Source organism: Urocampus carinirostris, chromosome 14, assembly GCF_059441175.1.
Source record: "Urocampus carinirostris isolate Australia breed hairy pipefish chromosome 14, RoL_Ucar_1.0, whole genome shotgun sequence".
Classification (NCBI taxonomy): Eukaryota; Metazoa; Chordata; class Actinopteri; order Syngnathiformes; family Syngnathidae; genus Urocampus; species Urocampus carinirostris.
Genome location: NC_142362.1, coordinates 30,009,753 through 30,031,946, shown reverse-complemented (window position 1 = coordinate 30,031,946; position 22,194 = coordinate 30,009,753). Strand labels below are relative to the sequence as shown.

Sequence of the window (22,194 nt, the reverse complement as noted above, 5' to 3'; positions counted from 1 at the left end):
AAAGGAGACTGTGTAGAGAGAGTCCACTCTTTCAAATTTCTGGGTGTGCACATCTCCGATGACCTCTCCTGGTCTGCAAACACCAGAGCGGTGGTAGGGAAGGCCCAGCAGCGACTCCATTTCCTGAGAGTGCTCAGTAAAAATCATCTGAAACAGCAGCTGCTGGTGTCCTTTTATAAAGCCACCGTGGAGAACATTCTAACATACTGGATTACGGTGTGGGATGCACGGCAGCAGAAAATAGCCCTTATTCTTTATATTTACTTTCTCTAGTGGTCAGCCGAGTAACTTAAACATTCATCTATATCAGTAGGTGTCAGCATTGTATAATTTACATTTCTTATACAATGAAATGAAATGATTTATATAGCGCTTTTCAAGTCAATGAAAACTTCCCAAAGCGCTTTACATTTACCAATTTACCCAATAGCGGCCGTGCAGCTTATTGGGGGTATTTGGGGTTCAGTGTCTTACCCAACGACATGTAGCACGGAGGATGCCGGGATTCGAACATGCGATCTCTTGATCCCAAGACGAGCGCTCTACCTCCTGAGCTACTGCCGCCCTATACAAAAAAAATGTCTGCGAATGAGGTACAGGGAAATGTATCCAATAACTTGTAAGCTGTTATCATAAAGCAGTTTTAGGGGGTTGACTATGTGAATGGGATTGCTTTTGGCAATTTGTAATTTGTGTAAGAGTAACGTGCTCCTTTTTTTGTGTCAGTCATCTGGGGGGTAACTGAATTACTATTTAAATGATGTACCAAATAAATATAACTAATTGCTGTTTTTAGTACTGCTCGCAACATTGGACAGGCGTGACATTTTTCCAAACAAACTTAGAATTTGAGTGTGCAATATTTTATACAGTGTTAGGAAATAAATATTAAAATGTACCATTTACCAAATTGTTCGAATTAGTTATCTGACTCCATTAACCAAACACAACATAGATTCTGTCCAACAATGCGTGCTCATTTCTTTTTGGGAAAATATGGACAAGAGACTGACATTTCCACACGGGGGCAGATTTAATTTCGTAAACAAATTAACTAAATGAACTCCATCGAATTAGCCGAATTAGTGCTGCTGGAGTCTCCGTCGAGCTTTCTCTCTCGTTCTCCCTCGATCTTCTGAAGTTCTCCCGGCCCACGCCTTTTTCCGCAAGCCGGCGCCCCGGCTCCTCCCATGGGCGCGTCAGGAAAACCCCCCACGTTGGCTCCACGGCTCCACCACCTCGCCTCGATGTCTGAAATGGTCAAGACATCTCCGAGCGTTTCCACGTCATCAGGGATTTGTTCTCCAAAAATCGCCTTCCATCCCTCGTTATCAGGGCCCCTCTGTGTCGTTTGGATGTGCTGACTATCTTATTAGCCTCACGTCAGCCCCCGCAACTCATGTAAACAACATCTCCTACCAGGCCAGGGTGCCCTGAACTTTCACTGCTCATTGAACTTAAGCCTTCTCTGTGAAAGTCTTTATTGCACTCCATAAATCTATCTTGTATTCAATCGTATAAAATCTTTTATGGTCAAATGTATAAAATCCTTTAATAGGCAGCTTAAACGAGAAGAAATATTTTGTTTCTTCTATGGTTTGCTGGGTGGACTCAAATGAAAACACATGAGCAGAGTTGTCGACTTTCTTGGGGGAGAGGGAAATACTTAAAGGTACTTCACACATGGGAGGAGGGGAGAAAAAAATCAAACTCAAACTCACAAAATTGTCGTGACGCGGGCACAAATAAGCATCAAAGGATAAGGAATCAAGAGGAGACAGGGCATCCGGTCTGCGGGAACTCGTTATATTTTCAAGAGGTGGTTCAAGATCAACTTTTTTAAAATGACTTTTGATTGATCATTTCTAATTAGTTTAATTTGTTTACCTTCTAACCATTTGCTGGAACATTTTTTACTTTTTATGTCACATTTTATTGTAATGTTCTGCAGCTATATTTTGTTTTTATCTCTTATTTTCATTGATCAAGGCTTTTTGGATGTCTGTTCGGTGAGGTTTGCCAAAATAGCATTTTGGCATTGAAGGATGATCGAATTTTCCTCGGACGTTGTAATTGAGTCCACGTTACCATGCAGACAAGTGTCCCCCTGATAACAATCACAATCAGCTTCTTCAATGTCCAAAAGTGTCACGAACCAGGAACGGAAACAGGACCCAATTGCGTCCGTTTTACTCAGTTTTATTTAGAAGGAGAAAAGGTCTTGCCTCCACGATCCGATGATTGGCGGGCACGGGTAGCAGATAGCTGGAACGCGGAAGTGGCACTTCCGTTTTGAGCGAAGCTAGTTGTTGACAACAGGAAAAAACAGGTCGATGGCCGGTGCGGAGGAGCAAAGCATAAACAGGTTCAGAAAAAGGTCGGCAACGGGAATCAGACGGAGAACAGGGCAGGTTAGAGACAGGAGTCACAAAGGTTTGCCTAGCCTGTAGCGTAGGTTCACAAACGATCCGACGAATGTTGACAGGAAAGCGGGGGTTTAAAAAAGAGGAAGCAGCCAATCAGCCCAGGAATCAAGAGAATCCCTTGACAGGTATGTTTCTTTCATGGAGACCTTTTTATTATTTTCTTCTTTTCTTTTAGAATATATTCAATCAGTTGTACTGCATTCCCAATCCAAGAATTACATTTTGAGTGGGGATTGGAGTACTGTCGTCTTGATATCTGTGCAGTCTGTAATGTAACATAAACAGTGATTAGTCACAGCCTTTGTACAGATTAACGGAAATACCTGTGTCTCTTGGGTTAAACTATCAGTAATATCAATCACATCAACAGTAATAAATAATAATATTGGTTACATTTAAACAATAGGAGCGTGTATATGAAGTATCAATATGGCTTGTCAATTCCGGTACGGTTCATGTAACATTGAATCTTTTGTAAATAATATTCTCTCTGGAAGGTGTGAAGGCTGTTTTTCAAGTTATTCCCCAAGCTATTCCACAATTTTGGTCCAGAGCAAGCAATGGATAAGATCTTTGGATTGTTCTTGGTCTTGTTTTGGATAGTTTCTGTCATATCGTATTGTAATTGTTGTCTCTGAACACAGCATTCTAAATTTGCTAGTAAGCTTCTTTTTGCAACCCAATACATAATCTGAGCAGTTTCATATCTGATTAAATCACGTAACTTTAGGAGTTTAGGGCAGCATTAGTTGAGTGTGTGTGTGAGTGTGTGTGAATGGGTAAGTGTGAAGCACATTGTAGAGTTCTTTGGGAGGTCTTCATTGACTTGAAAAGAGCTATATAAATGCAGATCATTTACAGTTTACCATTTAGCCTATATGAATAGGTTCATGTATCAGCTCCATAACTAGTTTTTAAAAATAATTTAATTGTTTTTTTCTGTATCATGAATAGAGGATTTAAGGTCTTTGTAGTACTCGGTCATGGTAAAATATGGTCCATTGCATGGTAAAACAATATGCAAAACCACAGGGACAAGCTTTCATTTTTGGGCCAATGTGGGCAAATAAAAAATACTAATGCTCATAATGGCTATAAAAGTGGTGTTCTGATACACCCTCTTCACTTCCGAAATGATACAGATATTACAGCCACTCCGATACTGATAATCTCTGATAATAGCAGGAAATATACTTTCTCATTGTTTTTAGCATTTGTTTTTTTTAATTCAAGTTTGTCAGAGATGGAGTACCAAAATGGTCTACATTAAGGGAAGGTCGGGACTTCCAGTGAAATAGAACGGGATCCTTTTGGATGGGGTCTGGGGCCGTTCGGCTGCATCGTGCAGCGTCGCCTCGGCCCAGGGGGCGCATCTCCAACAGGCGCAGCTGGGGGTGTGATTGGTATGGAGTTGGTTGGGTAGGGGATGGGATGGGATGCTGCCCTATCAAGCTCCACTTTTATTTTTACGTGGGATTTTTGCATGTTTGGCTTTTCCCAGCCGCAGAAGCACTTACCATGATTCGGGGGAATAATCCCTCTAAAATTAGTCAAATGGGTAATTTTAAACCTGCTAATTTCCTTCTCATTCCTCTTTTAGTTTTCTTTAGAAGATAGGCACTGGCCTCAGTGAAACTATATCTGGTGGGGGAAGATCACATGCTTGTTTGACCCACCACCTCTGCCCAACCCCCCATTCATCCTCGCTTTCAGTTTTAGAATTATGAGTTGATGCGGATAATGTCAAACATCACACTGCTACATCTTCTATCTACCTCTCTGGGTTTCCTGTATGCTTGAGGCAGCTAGGAGTCAAAGATGCGCAGGAATGGCCAGAGTATTATGAGGGGTAATAATGAAGAATTCACGAATACACACAGGCGCTTAAACATAAAAAAACACACAAAAAATAACCTATTGCCTGAATGCTACGTTAGGCGCTACTGCATAGAAGGACAGCATGGATATCAATATCATAGTCGCTGTTTGAGATTTGGAATGTACGACAATTAATACCCATACTGTTTTCAGGCTGATATTGGACTGGTATCAGATATCAACATCAGATTGAGACCTCCCCAGTTATGATCAACCCTTCGAAACAAAAAACCTAGAAATTTGATTAGCGTCAATATTATCATTATGAAGGTTTTTGTTGGAATAATAAAGTGCACACGAGTAAGGCTCATCCATGCAATCTGTTGTGGTATGTAAATTCGTTTTGAACAAAAGGTGATTTTTTTTCTTCTGTGGATTTTGCTCATGAGTGTTCTGTGTTGCTTTTTCTTACTCTATAAACATACCTGCACCTGCTTTTCGGAATTCAGGGCCTCAGCGTTTAAAATAACACCTGATGCTGAAAGAGATGTTGATGACAACACTGACGATGAGAAAGCTTGTAAGAATTTTATCTTTGTTGTCATGTTCTCCATCTGACTGCTTGCCTACACAGAAGTACAAAATGTGAATATTTTCAAACTCTCACCTTATATTTATGTAAGAATGACATCAAGATATTGTTAAACATTCCAACATTACTAAAGTCAGTTTCATTTTTGTGATTATTGACTTGGGTTACCCTGGAAGCAGTCGTTGACATTGAATGTGGAATATTCCTTGGTCAGAGGGTTGCTCACGTAGCAATAATAAACTTGATTAGCAAACTCATTTTTGAGGGTTATCTTTAGATTTGATCCGAGCTGTTCGTTTTCTCCTGAGCTCCACTTAAACTGCAACAAATCAGGATGTTTGGAATCTGTTTGACAAACAAGCGTAGCCTGGTTCGTGCCAGTCATCACACAGGAAATGTTGGGTTTGGTTACTTTGTCTGGAAAAAAACAAGATATATTTGTGAGTGTTCCATGCTTTCTCAATAAGTCTGGAGTAGTAAATGCAAGGTGAGCACCAAAATAAGTAGACTTTGTCAACCACTCATGTTTAAACACCACCTGTTTGTAATGTTATAAAAATATATGACTTATTGACAACGTATGCCACATTTTAGAACAATATCATAAAACTACAAATGGGGATCAAGACTTTGTGGTGCCAAATGAAGCCAGATTTATTATTTTAGAATTGAAAACTCAGATGGAAAAATAAACTTACCTATAACCGCAACTCTGTAATTTAACTTTTGATCCTCATTGTTTGTGGTCATCAGTAGTTCATACTGACCACTGTCTTCATCTGTGGCATTGTTTATGGTGAGTTCTGCTGTTTGTGGGTGTACGGTGATCCTGCTTCTGTTTGCAACAAATATTAACTCTCTCTCCACATCGAACAAAGCGTTTCCATGACTACGTGACCATTGAAAGCGATCTGGTTGCTTGAGAACAGGCGGTGACAATCTTATCTCCTGACCCACGTGTACATATATCAACTTCTGTGTAGAAACTGGGGAAGCCGCAACTAGAAGGACAAAATCAGAAACAATATTATTGGTAGTTATAAACCATCTATAAACCCAAAAAGTTACAAATTGCAAGGTTATTGATTAACACAATTATTTTTTTTAAATGCTACGTAGCAGTAAAATCAATGTAGTCTTTTGATGACTATTGCTACTTTCTAAGTTCTGCCATTTAAGTCAAGTCAAGTCAAGTCATTTTTATTTGTGTAGCCCTCAATCACAAATAGTCTCTAAGGGCTTTCTAAGTTCTGCCATTTAAGTATTGAATTATTTTTTTTTCCTCTGGGCACTCCCACATTCCAAAAACTTGTATGTCAAGTTAATTGGCTGGTCCAAATTGGTGTGAATGAGCGAGTGAGTTTTGGTCTCTGTGTGCCCTGTGACAGCTGGCAACCAGTTTAGGGTGTCTCCTGCCCACTGCCAGAAGACAGCAGGGATGGGCTCCAGCACCCCCGCGACCCTACTGAGGATAGGCGGTGCAGATAATGGATATATATATATATATACTGGACTGTCTCAGAAAATTAGAATATTGTGATAAAGTTCTTTATTTTCTGTAATGCAATTAAAAAAACAAAAATGTCATACATTCTGGATTCATTACACATCAACTGAACTATTTCAAGCCTTTTATTATTTTAATATTGCTGAATTTGGCTAACAGCTTAAGAAAACTCAAAAATCCTATCTCAAAATATTAGAATATCATGAAAAAGTATACAAGTAGGCTATTCAACTAATCACCTGAATCATCTAATTAACTCGAAACACCTTGCGAGGGTTTCCTGAGCCTTAAAAACACTCAGCTTGGTTCAGTAAACTAAATCACTGCTGATCTGACTGCTGTCCAGAAGACCATCATTGATACCCTCCATCAGGAGGGTAAGACACAAAAAGAAATTTCTCAAAGAGCAGGCTGTTCACAGAGTGCAGTTTCAAAGCATATCCACAAAAAGTCTGTTGGAAGGGAAAAATGTGGCCGGAAACGCTGCACAACCAAGAGAGATGACCGCAGCCTTAACAAAATTGTGAAGAAGAGCCGCTTCCAGAATTTGAGGGAGCTTCAAAGACAGTGGGCTGAAGCTGGACTCCAGGTATCAAAAGCCACAGTTCACAGACGTGTCCGGGAAATGGGCTACAATAGCCGTATTCCCATGGTCAAGCCACTTCTGAACTCAAGACAACGGAAGAAGCGTCTGACTTGGGCTATGGAGAAGAAGCACTGGACAGTTGCAGAGTGGTCCAAAGTCCTCTTTTCAGACGAAAGCAAGTTTTGCATTTCATTTAGAAGGCAAGGCGCCAGAGTCTGGAGAAAGGCTGGAGAATAGCAAAATCCAAGTTGCTCCAAGTGTGAAGTTCCCACAGTCAGCATTGGTTTGGGGAGCCATGTCAGCTGCTGGTGTTGGTCCACTGTGTTTCATCAAGTCCAGAGTAAATGCAACTGTGTACCAAGAGATTTTAGAGCACTACATGCTTCCATCTGCTGAAAAGCTCTATGGAGATGAGTAATTCATTTTCCAGCATGATCTGGCACCTGCCCACAGTGCCAAAACCACCAGTAACTGGTGCACTGACCATGGCATCACTGTCTTTGATTGGCCTGCTAATTCCCCTGACCTGAACCCCATTGAGAATTTGTGGGGTATAGTTAAGAAGAAGATGAAAGACACCAGACCTACAAATGCAAATGAGCTGAAGGCCGCTATCGAAGCATCCTGGGCATCAATAACACCTCAGCAATGCCACAGGCTGATTGCCTCCATGCCACGCCGGATTGATGCAGTAATCCGTGCAAAAGGATTCCCAACCAAGTACTGAGTGCATCAATGGACATTTTCAAATGTTTGATTTAGTTTTGCTGTTATAAAATTATTTTTTTTACTTGGTCTGAGGAAGTATTCTAATATTTTGAGATAGGATTTTTGAGTTTTTTTCAGCTGTAAGCCATAATCAGCAATATTCAAATAATAAAAGGCTTGAAATAGTTCAGTTGATGTGTAATGAATCCAGAATGTATGACATTTTTGTTTTTTTAATTGCATTACAGAAAATAAAGAACTTTATCACAATATTCTAATTTTCTGAGACAGTCCAGTATATATATATATATATATATATATATATATATATATATATATATATATATATATATATATATATATATATATATATATATATATATAATGTATACATATGTAGCCCCCTAAGAACACCTGAGTAACCCACAGACAGGTTCCGTCATTAGCTCACCAGCGATGGGTCATTTTGATTTTACAGGAAATTATACTTTTAAATGACAGGATGTTTTAGCGGTTGACTGAGCCTATTTTAATTCAACTTTTAAAAATTACAACCTTGTAATAACAGAGTAACAACATAGTAATAACACGATAAGTTGTCATTTTAGACATAAAACTGTTAGCCTTATGTGCTAATCAGTAACAAATAGTCACTCTCAGCTTGAAACAAGTTTAAATCAATATTTCAGAATTTTTAATTTGGAAAGGGAAAAAGAAATAACAACTTACTGAATGTGGGCTGACCCACAAGATGAACAAAAAAGGTCAGTATGCCAGTAAAGATGATCATCCTTTTTGTTTGCAACACAACCTTAACAAAGCTATTATTGACAGTGAAAGTGAAAGTGTTGCTGATCAGGTGATGTTTTTGGTATGTTCAAGGTGGTTGAGCCTGTTTCTGTCACGGTTGCCCATTGCTCGCACTTGGGTCTTCCCGTTAGAAGCCAGCAGCTGCTCGTTGCCTGATTGGCTTCCCTCTTATTTAAACTCAGTGCTCTCATTCACTCCTTGTAAGTCCGTCAACAAACCTCTGCACTTGCAAGGCTTGTATTTGACTCTGTCCGGTATCCTGCCCGTGTATCCAGCGTCCGGTATCAATCCCGTCTGTCCCGTCTTGTCCGGTATCCTGCTCGTGTATCCAGTTTCCGGTATTGATCCCGTCTGTCCTGTCTTGTCCGGTATCCTGCTCGTGTATCCAGCAGCCGGTATCAATCCCGCCTGTCTCATGCTGTCCGGGTATGTTGCTCCAGTCTCCAGTATCCGGTATCGATCCTGTCTGTCTCCTCCTGTCCGGTATCTAGCTCCAGTCTCCAGTATTGATCCAGTTTGTCTCCTCCTGTCCGGTATCTTGCTCCAGTATCCGGTATCGATCCGGTCTGTCTCATCCTGTCCGGTATCTTGCGATCTCTCTTGGCCAGCGATCGCCGAATCGCTGGCATTTGTGTTCCCACGCATGACTACCCCGTTCCCGGAAAAAAAGCTTGTGTGAAAATGTTACGTATCTGGGTTCACCGTATGTTCTGGTTCTGACAGTACAGACTGACCAGAAATGTACCCAGTGAACGCTCACACAAGCGCGGATTGGGGGAGCTGGAAACTCCCTCTGCCCTGCAGCAATTACACCGGACTGAGGGCGAGGTCCGGCGACTGTCAGGTGACGTCGCCGCCCTTCTGCTGCTGTTCCAACAACGACAACAGCTCATGCAGCGTCAGCAGGAGTAATGAGCCAAATTCACAGAGCTCCTGTCGCGTCAACTGCAGGCATCAGCCCCGCCTGCCGGGGACTTTCCTCCTGCCATGCTGTCGCGCTCCCCGGCCATTTTGCCTACAGACTCGCCCGCCATGGGAATTGCTGTGACTCAAATGGGGTTTCCGAGAAAATTTTGCACCCATCGGTCCGAGGTTCCCATCGGCCTGTCTGCCGCGCCCATCGGCCTTTCTGCCACGCCCGTCTGCCTGCCTGATTCCCCTGTCTGCCTGCCTGATTCACCCGTTTGCCAGCCCGATACGCCCGTCTGCCTGCCTGACTCGTCCGTCCGCCCGCCTGACTTGTCCGTCCGCCCGCCTGACTCGTCCGTCCGCCTGCCTGACTCGCCTGTCTGCCTGCCTGACTCGCCTGTCTGCCTGCCTGACTCACCCGTCCGCCGGCCTGACTCGCCCGTTTGCCCATCTGACACGATGCCCATGCGGCAGCCTGCCATGCCTGCCTGGCCGCTCAGCCTCTTCTTGGTCTGGCTCTTGCCACGTCTTCGATGCTGATGTGGGGCCACCTTCCTCTGGGGCACCGGTCCATTCTGAAGTGCACTGTATTTTGTTTTTTGGGACTTCTGGAGCCGTCCCTTGAGGGGGGGTGTTCTGTCACGGTTACCCATTGCCCTCACTTGGGCATGCTCGTTTGACCTCCTGTTCGGTATCTGCTCGTGTATCCTGTATCTGGTATCGATCCTGTCTGTCTTGTCCTGTCCGGTATCTGCTCGTGTATCCTGTATTTGGTATCGATCCCGTCTGTCCCGCCCTGTCTAGGATCTGCTAGTGTATCCTGTATCTGGTAGCGATCCCATCTGTCCTATCCGGTTTCGATCTTTTTTGCCAAGCGATCGCCGAATCCCTGGTGTTTGTGTTCCCGCGCATGACTGCCCGATTCCGGTAAAATAAAGCTTGCGTGAAAACGTTACGCGTCTAGGTCCACCATCTGTTCTGGTTCTGACAGTGTTACCATACCTGTTAACAATAAGTGACTCATGTATGGAAAAGTCTGATTAAAAATAAAACAAAAAGAACATATTTGTACCACCCTAAAAATATTTGTTTTTTGAGGGAGTGCTGAAATAAATGTGTAATTTGAAAAAGTCAGATACTTGAATTTTGATATAAAAACAACACTGATCACTCCACACTATATACACACAATATATTTACACGTTTATCTCATACATCTATGTGATCGTTTATGTTCACATTCGTAGTCAGATACTTTACTTTTAGCTAACATTTACAAGGATCCATCTTGCAGATGTCTGTGCTGGTTTTGTCACTGGAATCCCAGAGATTTACTTGAACACCTTTATTTCAGTCCACGAGTCAAATACAATTTCATTTGATTTTAAATTTATATTTGTATTTTGTACGTTGTATGGTTGCGTGTGGTTATCTATAAGGAGGAAAACATATCTGAATTGAAAAAGCATGACTAAACATAAATACAAGATATTCTAAGTACTCTAAAAAATACAGGTGATGGAAAACATGTCAGCAAAAATTGTATACAACATGACAAAACCCTATGGGTGGACAGGTAGGTTCTCTTGACTCTGTGTAGGTGTTATGCAGAGTGGGCATAGAGGCAGTCACTGTCGCGGAAAATTGGTATGAACCAAACACATTAATTTTGTTTCTGGTCACTCCAACCTGAAGTTTGTCAAAAGTCAAAATCAGTAAAGCGAGACAAGTTTTAATTATCACCAGATGGTCAGAGTTTTGAGGGCATATCTTTGTAGTGAAGACCATAGGTCATTCTGAACTTGTTTTGAATAATTACCCGAGAATTGTTTGAAACCGTATGCTAAATCTCATGTGTCCACTGAAGAAATTACCATACAAGGACTTTTGGAGTCAGCCTGTAGGCTATATAACCGCTAGATTTTCTCTGTTGGTTGAGGACTTTTGTATCCCGTTATGGAGTCTCTATACGGTTGTCCCGTCATTTCTCTTGAGTTATTTGTAGATGATGTACTGCTATATGACACTACAAAATTAATTCCTTGACAGCAGCAATTTTAGCTCGAAACAGATCCCATTTGACGTACGACCTGCTCGACTTAATTTCAACCATACTCAAAATCACGGCCGGCAGTTGTTATTTTCTTTCCAACAGTTGTCCGTTTCTTTAAAATCATGTAGCAGCCTGGCAATGTGTATGACAATCTTGGCAGCCAGCGGGCACAGCAATCTTATACTACATTCTCAAATGAGATACTGTCTCGGCAACAGATGGCGCTATTGTAATGGATTGACGACCGGTTGGCCAAGATCGATGTCGGATGGTTTCTGTACTGTCGCACACATTGTACACATGCATTCAGTGAACACAATTTGCATAATATTACTGATAATCCTAATCAATGTAAAAATGCACAATAATATTTTGATAATAGGTTGATAATGCCAGCATACATAAGTTCTTTTCCAAAAAGCAGTTATTGAATTTAAATTCAATATGTTTTGTCAGCAAATGAGGATAAAAATAACGTTAAGCAAATTGAAAATGGGAATGTGAAAAAGAGCTTAGGCTTCAGAAGACAAGATCGTGCATCTGGGGAGCTTCCATCGATGTCCCACAGATGGCATCTAGATCCTTTTTTACTTCTGTGAAAATTATGGACCCATGTGAGGAAAGCAGTAACTGGAGGCAGGGCCAGAGACCAGACAGTCCAAAACAATAAAAAGTTATGGAGGCTGAAGGTCCTTGTCACTTGCCGCTGAGACAAGTAACCCGGCGTGGCCAAGGAGTTTCCTCCTCACCACCAAGACAAGAAAGCAGGCATGGCCGAGGGGCCTCTCCTCGACTGCCAGGACAGGGGAGTGGCGCGGAGAAGGTCCTTCTCCTCGCCACCGAGACAAAAACCAGACATGGTCAAGGGGCTTTTTCTGTGCAGAAGAAACAGGAACCGGGTACAGCCAAGGGGCTATTTCCGCACCGCACATACAGGAACATCATCCTAAACACATTTGAACAGGGCTCAAATCAAAACAATGTCAATTGCAATGCATAGGCATTTTCTATCTATTAACTATTGCAGGTCCTTTACCGTGTTAACTTCTGGTAATGTAGTAAGATCACAAAAGACGCTAACTGGATGAGTTTGAGGAAGCAAAACAGTATGAGCTTACTATCCAAGTCGCCCCCTGTAAAGTAGCCGACTTCCCTGAGATTTAGGAAAGTGTTTTTCCAATTCTGAAAACTCATTTCAAAAAGGAGGAGCAACCAACCCCAAAAAAGTAACAGACAAAGGGCTTTTTCCAAGCCAAAGAGACAGGAATCCTAAAGCCACCCCAAAGTACAGGAATCTGGAATTCTATGGGTCCTTTGGTGGTCAGGTCGTTCTGTTAAGTTTTTGGAGGACGATGGACCCATGTGGGGGAGGCAGTTACTGAAGGAAGGGGTGCCAAAAAGTGAGATTGCATTTAATAAAAAAAGAAGGTTCAAAGTAAAAACATGTCATCCAGATCTTTTTTTTTCTTCCTCTCAACAGCATTATTTTTGAAGGATGTTTATTTAAAAAAAAACTATTTTTTTTATCCGTTGGATGAAATATGCTAATTATTTGAGATAGGGAATTGTGTTTTTTCCTTAATAATTTTACCAAAATCATCAATATTAAAACGATAGAAGGCTTGAACTAATTCAGTTGTGTGTCATGAATCTAAAATAAATCAAAGTCTAATGTTTATCAGTACAATACAGAAAATAATGACCTTTGTCACAATGTGCTAATTCTTAAAAATAAGGGCCTTTCCAGCAAATGATCATCCTGTCACAGACCAGGCAAGGAAACAGAATTTGGAACCCACTCGCGTAAGGTACTCACAATTTATTGGGGAGAGGAGGAATGCGTGCACACTCGATCCGGGGATCCATGGTCGCGAAAGTGGATTAAAAAAAAAAAAGAAAAGTTGTCAAAAACAAACGGATCAGGCCCAAAACAAAACAGGATCAAACACAGGCAGATTCACAGAACTGGGCATTTAACGCAGAGTTTAACAGATGTCTTGCATAAGTATCACAGAAGTATCACAGGCGTTTCACAAACGCTCAGACACCTAACAGCTCAAAGGAGCGCGTTTAAGTACGGCCAAGGAGCAATCAGTCAATGCGTCTCAGCCGGTGTCCATGGGCAGGGCCAATTGGGCGCCGTGGCAACCGCGACAGAATCCGGCGCCAGCCGGCTGGGACCAACTGGACGCCATGGCAACCGTGACACATCCTTTCATACTGTATGCTTTCTTGTTTGCGGCATTTCCTCAACTAAGCGATTATTTAAAGTGAAAGCTGGAGTTGCTGATCAAGTGACGTTATCATCGCATTAGTTATTATCGCAAGCTTGTTTTACCATACTAGCTAACTCTTTATTCACCGAGCATTTTCGAAAAACATAGCCCCTAAAACCCCAACAGATTTCAAACATTTTTGTTACCCTCTTCAGGACGCTTAGAAAATTGTTGTTTGTACATGTTGTGTACCATTTGAAGGATTGGGTTCTGCTCTTTCATTATGGTTCTACCTTATTGTGTTCTTTAGTAATCATCATTTGAAAATGGCTTGGTATTACATAAATCAACAACTTCTTATAAAAAAAGAAAAAAATAAGCTTTTTAAAAATGATTTTTTTTTCTGAAAAACAGTGAGTTTTAAACCAATATTTTTGTTTAGTGACATTAGGTATCTTTACATTCCATGAAACATGAAAAAAAAGAAAACTTTTTTTTTTTTTTTTCAAAAAAAGGATTTGTCTATTACAAAATACAAATACAAAATATTTTTTACGAATATTTGATTATTTCCATGAGTGTGTGTGCATGTCTGTCTGTGTGTGTGTGTTTGTGTGTGTGTGTGTATTTTTAAAACCATTATTGTTTTTCGGTGTAGTAGCGTATGAAGAACTTGCCTGTGTGTAAGGGGACACTGGAAGATTTGCACACCCCACCCGTTTGTCTCCGCCTGCCCCTGCGGACACAAGCCCTACCTTTTTGTCGGCTTGGCTTTTCCTTGGACTTGGTGGGCATGAGAGAAATCAGGGTATATGAAATGAAATGAAATGATCTGCATTTATATAGCGCTTTTCAAGTCAATGACTTCCCAAAGCGCTTTACAGTGTGCTTCACATTTCCCAATAGCGGCCGTGATCTGTGCAGCCATGTAAGACGCTAACCTGCTTATTGGGGGTATTGGGGGTTCAGTGTCTTACCCAAGGACACTTCGACATGTAACACGGACAAGCCGTGATTCGAACTGGGATCCCTTAATCCTAAGACGATCGCTCTACCTCCTGAGCAACTGCCGTCCATCCAGTCTACTCTCCGGGTCATCGTAGGGTGACTCGGCACAGGACCCGATTTCCACCAAGGACTCGCCTTCATTTTCCTTCTCTGGCCTCACAATTTTGTGTCCAGTTTTATCACCTTTCGTATACAAGGCTAAAATTTGGCCTGCTGTCCTGGGTTTTTGTCTCGGAAAATTACAAAAGAGTTGTCAGCTAGAAAATGCTTGTACAAATTTGATCTCATGAGGTCAGACACCTGTGCTTCCTTATTAAATTCATTAAATGATCTTCAGCCTTTACACCAAGATTAACAATGTTCTTTCAGGGGATTTTTTCATATTTTGTTTCATGGAAAATGATTGAATAATTGTATAATATTTTAAGGCAGCCATTTCTCCCAAGTACAGCTGACTCCAGTTCTGTCTGAGTAATTTGCTGGCAGGGGATGCATTTAAAATTTGCAAATATTTCAATTATTTCAGGAATCACACAAATCATATAAATGAATATATGAATGAAAAACATAAACTTTTATATACGAGTGATTAAGCATATGTGAAAATAAATACAAAATTAAATACAGTGCAGGTAAATATAAATATATAACATCAACAGTTATGAACAAAATAAATTCCATTTGTTATGTTGATATTTTTTTGTGCCTTGATGTCAGCATCTCGATTTAATATTTATGTATAGTTTTTCGGCTTCTTCTAGGTCCACTGGAGCATTCCATCCATTATCACTCATGATGCGACCAAAACGATTTTCCAATGGTCCCACAAAGCTGTTTTGCTTTTTTGGCATGCACAACTTCAAGCAAAGATCAATATCCCGAGGCGGGACTTTTCGAAATTTGTCCCTTGCCGCTCTTCCTGTCTGCTGTGCGTTCCACTTCCTTAAACACTTGTTCAGTTCATCCTAAACACATTTGAACAGGGCTCAAATCAAAACAATGTCAATTGCAATGCATAGGCATTTTCTATCTATTAACTATTGCAGGTCCTTTACCGCGTTAACTTCTAAAAATATAGTAAGATCACAAAATACGCTACCTGGATGAGTTTGAGGAAGCAAAACTGTATGAGCTTCTTGTCCAAGTCGCCCCCTGTAAAGTGGCCGACTTTCCCGAGATTTAGGAAAGTGTTTTTCCAATTCTGAAAACTCATTTCAAAAAGGATGAGCAACCACGATTGCATCCTTTGCTCGGACTTGCTATGTGCATCAACAAAGCTTTGTTCTCCTGCAAAAAGATCTTTATGATTCCTACGCAAGAAACATTGCACTCCTTTAATGTATCTGTTCTCCATCTTTGGGCTGGCCCGCAGTCGCTGTGGACACCCTTCGAGATGTCTTACTGTTTTGATGAAGTATTCTGCAATGACCTCAGGGTTACCGTAGGTATTGTCTGCTTCTAGCCACATTATTTGCTGACTGACTGCATCGATGCAGCCATGAATTGTAATACCAAATGATTTTAGATGATCACATGAATCCTGGTGCCACAAAGCGTGAGGATGGTTGATATTGTAGTGTTGACTGTTCAGTGCTTCCCTGAGTCTATATTGTAAGGCTTCATCTGGTCTTGAGAATCCTACGAAAAATGGTCAACAAAGTCAATTACAGTTACTTGAGCCTTATGTAATCAGCATACTTGGATAACAAAACAATGAGGAATCATTTCAAGGAATGTACATGTCCCAGTATAGCAATAGGCATTAAAAATTTTGGCAGCCATTGTGATTTTCTTTCACATTTTTTCTTAAAAAACATACTTCTGATCAAACGGACAGTGAAAACAATTTACAAATGATAAAGAAAGGAGGCAAACTATCGAGACGCCATACAAAAAAAAACTGTCATGATTACTGATTCGGGGCACCTGTGGCTGCCCCGTTAGCGCCAACAGCCACGGGACCTGATTGGCTGTTGGACTCTTTTTAAACTCTCGTCTTCTGAAAAGAACCCGTCAGACCGTCAGGAACCTATGCTCCCAGCTAGGTAAGCTTTTTGTGACTCTCCGACCCTATCCTGCCCTGTTTCCTGCCTGATACCTGTTGCCGACCTCTTTTCTGGACCCGTTTCTGTTTTTGCTCCTCCGCCACGGCCATCGACCTGTTTTTGCCATGTTTCCTACCTGATACCTGTTGCCAACCTCTTTTCTAGACCCGTTTCTGTGTTGCTCCTCTGCCCCTGCTATCGACCTGTTTTTCTCACTGTCAACGACTACTCTCGCTCGACACAGAAGTGTCACTTACGCGTTCCTGCTATCTGCTACCCGTGACCGACAATCATCGGATCGTGGATGCAAGCCCTGTTCTCCTTCTTAATAAAAAGAACGCAATTGGGTCCCGTCTCCATTCCTGGTCCGTGACAAAAACGTTTAATCCTGAAGATTATGATGCTGCAGGCCCCTAGTATTCTCAAAACAGATTTTTTTTCATGGACAATATGACTTAACAGCAAACTTGTTGAATATTTAATATAAAGTTTAATTAAAGGCAACTAAAATTGGAGGTGGATTTCTGTTTGAAATTAGAACTACTGACTCTATTGTGTACACATTAAAAAAAGAGGCACTACTCGGGGCTATTGCATGAGTAAAAGTAAAAATGTATAAAAAAATTAATGTTTTTAGATATAGACGGACAGACGGACAGATGCACAGACAGATAGGCAGACACACAGATAGATAGATAGATAGATAGATAGATAGATAGATAGATAGATAGATAGATAGATAGATAGATAGATAGATAGATAGATAGATAGATAGATAGATAGATAGATAGATAGATAGATAGATAGATAGATAGATAGATAGATAGATAGATAGATAGATAGATAGATAGATAGATAGATAGATAGATAGATAGAATGTTTTTCGATATAGACAGACAGACAGACAGACAGACTTAAGTATTTTCCACATGGAATGTAATCCTAACTAAACGTACAACGTAAAAGTTCATGTTTACTTGTTGGTTGGACATACCTTCCATTGTTAGGTCACTTGCCAAAATAATGTTCTCGATATTTTCAAATCGACCTGCATGAACATAGATACAGGATTAATTATTTTGGAATAAACAAAAACGGCATGTAAATCCAGAATTGAAAACTGCCAACGTGATCCATCAACTGACTCTGATGGAAATGCAGTAAATCATGAGTAAATCAAGTGGATGATGGTACAGTAAGTGATTAAAGAAGAATTAAAGAAGGATGCTTCTCGTCTCAATAAACTGGCTAGGAAAGCGAGCTCTGTTGTGGGCAAAGAGCTGGACAGCCTAACAACAGTAGCTGAGAGACGAGCACTGAAAAAGCTGAGGCCAATCATGGACAATCCATCGCATCCACTACACAGCATTATCTCCAGACAGAAGAGCAGTTTCAGCGACAGACTGCTGTCACTGTCTTGTACTATGGACAGACTGAAGAGATCTTTTCTTTCTCATGCCATGAGGCTCTTTAACTCCACCCGTCAGAGTAAAGGCCCACATTAAACCACACCACCTACATTGGATATTACCGAATCTTACTGCAATATGTATTCTGTGTAGCACTATTTAGTTACTCTATATAACACGCTACAGTGGGCATTTGCACGTCACACTGGGTATTTGTATATTGTATTCTTTTGGCTTTATTATTGTACTGTTCTCAGCTCAGGGATGCTGCTGGAAATGTGAATTTCCCTTCGGGGATGAATAAAGTATCTATCTATCTATCTATCTATCTATCTATCTATCTATCTATCTATCTATCTATCTATCTATCTATCTATCTATCTATCTATCTATCTATCTATCTATCTATCTATCTATCTATCTATCTATCTATCTATCTATCTATCTATCTATCTATCTATCTATCTATCTATCTATCTATCTATCTATCTATCTATCTATCTATCTATCTATCTATCTATCTATTATAAGCCTATCCAGCGCGCCACAACATGCTTCCCATTTTTGTATTTTTCTTATACATAAGTCTGTATATAGGTACCTGGGAAAAATTTTCTGAAGACCAATATGGCGATTATTATGATTAGAGTGATGACAATTACTGCAGCGACCGTGATTCCCATGTTGATGTTATTTTGACTTTCCGACAGGTTGTCTGCACAAAAAGTGTATCATTTCTCATCATTCGTCATAATTATGATTATCATCATACTAATGGTTTTGGATTACCCATGAAGCAATGCTTGGCGGTGAATGTTGCCGATTCCTTGGTCAGCGGATTGCTTACATCACAACGATAAACTTGATTATCCAATTCGTTCGTCAGGCTAATTCCAAGGTTCGAACCAAGCCATTCGTTTCCACTTGAACTCCACTTATACTCCAATAAATCAGGATGTTTAGAGTGTGCTGCGCATACAAGCATTGCCTGGTTTGTGTTGTTCATCACACAGGAGATGTTGGGTTTTGTAGCTTTGTCTGGAAACATAAAAACAATATGAACTGAGTATAATAATGGATGTGAATGTAGCCTTGCAGATACCAAGTCTCCCTTAAAAAAAACACCAGTCCAGGTTGGTTTTTCTTTTGGTCCTACAGGTTTTAAATATTCCTGTTTTACAACACTCTGTTTCATAAAAAAGAGCCTTTAAAGGAGCCTCATGATATGGTTTGCTTTATTTTAACGTATTTTATTTTTCATTCATTAAATACATAAATAAACGAGATGTATATCCACATGTATCTGGTGAAATTTCACTTTAATGGTGGAGTACATCTTTTGAGGTGAAAAAAAAAATACCTAGAGTATCTGCTTTTACCTTTTCCTTTATCAAAGCTGTTCGGCGCTTAATACATTAGGTGGGAGAAATATTGAGGGATCAGTGGTTTATACAGAACACAAAATTTCAATGACTTGCAAAAGGCTGTGTAAAAAAGGGAGTGGTTTGGTCACTTTGAGCCTCCATAGTTTGTATTCTTTCTTGTGCTTTTTAGCAAGTGTTTTCAGTTGCACTACACTACAAGGTAACTTCTAGAGGTAAAAAAAATACAGACTTTCTTTTTGAAGATTATGAATGCTTATGCACTGTTTAATAAATTTTAACAACAAGTTTAATGCTTGTTTTCTATTTATATTGAGTTACATTATTAAAGATATCTCATTGGCATTTGATTATGTGTGTCAGTGCTGTTTTTTTTAATCACTCTTGGTTTATGTTGTTAGTTGCATCAAGGTATTCATTTACTTGCTCATCTGGACTTTGCTCATTATCTTATGTCTTTTAATTGGCAGGTTATTGTGAATTTTATAGATAAAATCTACTGTACAACAGCTCAAAAATAATTAGATGTAAATTAAAAATGTACCTATAACCACAATTTTATACTTCAAACGCTGAGCCGTATTTTTTATTATTAACTTCAGATCATAGGCCCCACTGTCCTCATATGTGGCATTTCTGATGGTGAGTTCTGCAGAATCACGGTCCAGAGCAATCCTGTTCTTAAAAGGATTGAAGGAATATTCCATGTTGTTCACAACCCTGACCAAATCTCTACCAGGATGCTTCACCCACACGATACGGTCAGGTTTTGCATTGATGGATGTCTCAAACTTGATCTCTTGACCTACGAGTACGTATTTAGGAACCTGTGCAGAAACTGGGAAAGTGGCAACTGGATGGAAAGAAAGAGAGATGAGAAAAAATTTGAAATCACCAAACAATTGAGCAGCAAAGATGCAACATGTACTTACAAGTACATGTTTTTTTCTTTATTTTTGTTTGTTTATGAATTAACAATTTGAAAACAGTCAGAATTCAGTAATGAAGTATGTCTTTTTTAAAGCGGTGTCCCTCCGGGTATATCATTTCATATGTTATTGTCACAAACAGCAAGAGGGCGCTCGAGGCCCGAGTTGATATTTCAAAATTGGCGATGTTGTGCCGAAAAATGTCCCTCCGCGTGGATGCCTGCTGAGCATACGTTGCTCGCGCAGATTTCCTTAAAATGACTTTGTATTGATTTTCCGGGGAAATATAACAAAAGAGTAATCGAGTATCTGCTCCGCTTATCCTCAGTTGGCTCACGAGGGCACTGGAGCCAATCCCAGTTATCTTCAGGCAGTGGGCAGGGTAAAAATCCTGAACTGGTTTCCAGCCAGTCGCAGGGCACACAGGGACAGAGAACTCTCTCGCTCATTCACACCTAGGGACAATTTAAACTGGCCAATTAACCTGACATGCATGTTTTGAGATGTGGGAGGAAACCGGAGTGCCCGGAGTAAACCCACGCAAGCACGGGGAGAACATGCAAACTCCATACAGGAGGGTTCAATCTCACGACCTCAGAACTGTGTAGTGTATAGATACACATAAATATCTGGAATGATAACATAAGTAGGCCTTTATAACCCAAAAAAGCCAGTAAAGAAAAATGTAGCCAGTTATTTGATTGTTGGTGGCACAAGCGTGGTACAAAATCGACACATTTTAAATTTTTTACCATTTTATACATTTTATTTTTTACATTTTTGTTTAGATGGCCGGATAAAAAAGCCTGCCAGCTGTTAACTGCAGTTGCCCACCCTTACGTTAGAATGTCATGACCAGAACAGGAACTTTGTCTCACTGTAAAGACTACTTGAACGTTAACGAAACAAAGCATAGCCACGTCTCTGAAACTGTGAATATACTGTATACACCTTGTGAATTACTGCTGCGAGATGTCATTTTCATTTTTTATTTACTATTATATTTCTAAGTACTGCGTTGTAATTAATACTACGCGTTTTACCCTGGAGTGTCATGTCTAATCTGGTTGCATATAATGTTCCACAATGTTGATATCAATAACAATACCGACGATTCTAATTAGTTAAAATTGCTATTACCAAAGCAAAACCCTATGGCAAGGACACTGGCTGCTACGACAATACGACAAACCTGACTTTGACGATGTTAAATCATATAAAATAGTACAACTCACCGATAGCTAGACAACTAAAAAGATGAAACAAATGATGGTAATATTCCAAGCAAACCATCTTCACACTGGCTTTTCGCTTGTTTGGCGAACATGAGTGCCGAATGTATAAAAACGAAACTTTAATTGAGCAGTCATGGGACTTAGGTTAAAGTCCTACTATGAAGGAGATTAGGATTACTGAGTAACATTTATGCGCCCAGGCCGGTTATGCTTGTTTTTTATGACTCATCGTAGCTGTGAAGATGATTTTTCAGGTTTAATGACAGAGTGGAATGAGACTGAATTTAAAATTGCTTCTAAAAGTAATTACAGTATTACGTTTCATTTTAAATTTAAGTTCCTTTTCATATACCTACCTTCCTAGCTACCTACCTAGCTACCTACCTAAACAAACACCCATGCACCTACCCATCCATCCCTACAGGTACGTATATACCCATCTACCTACCTACATACCTACCTAACCAAACAAGCACCCACCTATTCACCTATCCAAGACCCATCTAGCCATCCATCCATCCCTACAGCTACTTATCTACCTATCTACCAACCTACATACCT

The 22,194-nt window shown here is 40.4% G+C and overlaps 1 protein-coding gene and 1 pseudogene across 3 annotated transcripts in view; both read right to left on the bottom strand.

Annotated features, from left to right (window-relative positions):
- LOC148353151 (uncharacterized) overlaps positions 1 to 21,778 on the bottom strand; it is a 57,785-nt pseudogene extending 36,007 nt beyond the window's left edge. Inside the window, exons 1-8 of the transcript XR_015852774.1 lie at positions 21,634 to 21,778; positions 20,014 to 20,322; positions 18,877 to 19,125; positions 18,689 to 18,802; positions 14,681 to 14,783; positions 12,159 to 12,284; positions 9,527 to 9,941; positions 5,005 to 5,155 (exon numbers count right to left, since the gene is read on the bottom strand). The product of XR_015852774.1 is annotated as an uncharacterized LOC148353151 (transcript). The remainder of the gene's footprint in view (positions 1 to 5,004; positions 5,156 to 9,526; positions 9,942 to 12,158; positions 12,285 to 14,680; positions 14,784 to 18,688; positions 18,803 to 18,876; positions 19,126 to 20,013; positions 20,323 to 21,633) is intronic.
- Positions 15,239 to 19,183, bottom strand: LOC148353152 (uncharacterized). Of its 2 annotated transcripts, XM_088353528.1 has the most exons (4): positions 19,067 to 19,183; positions 17,673 to 17,726; positions 15,733 to 16,271; positions 15,239 to 15,598 (listed from the first exon to the last, which is right to left on the bottom strand). In XM_088353528.1, exons 2-4 carry the CDS (start codon positions 17,677 to 17,679, stop codon positions 15,347 to 15,349), a joined length of 798 nt encoding a protein of 265 aa, XP_088209654.1. In that variant the 5' UTR covers positions 17,680 to 17,726; positions 19,067 to 19,183; the 3' UTR covers positions 15,239 to 15,346. The 2 variants fall into 2 exon arrangements, with proteins under 2 accessions (XP_088209654.1, XP_088209653.1); XM_088353527.1 differs by lacking the exon at positions 19,067 to 19,183.
- Positions 21,779 to 22,194: the final 416 nt, after the last annotated feature.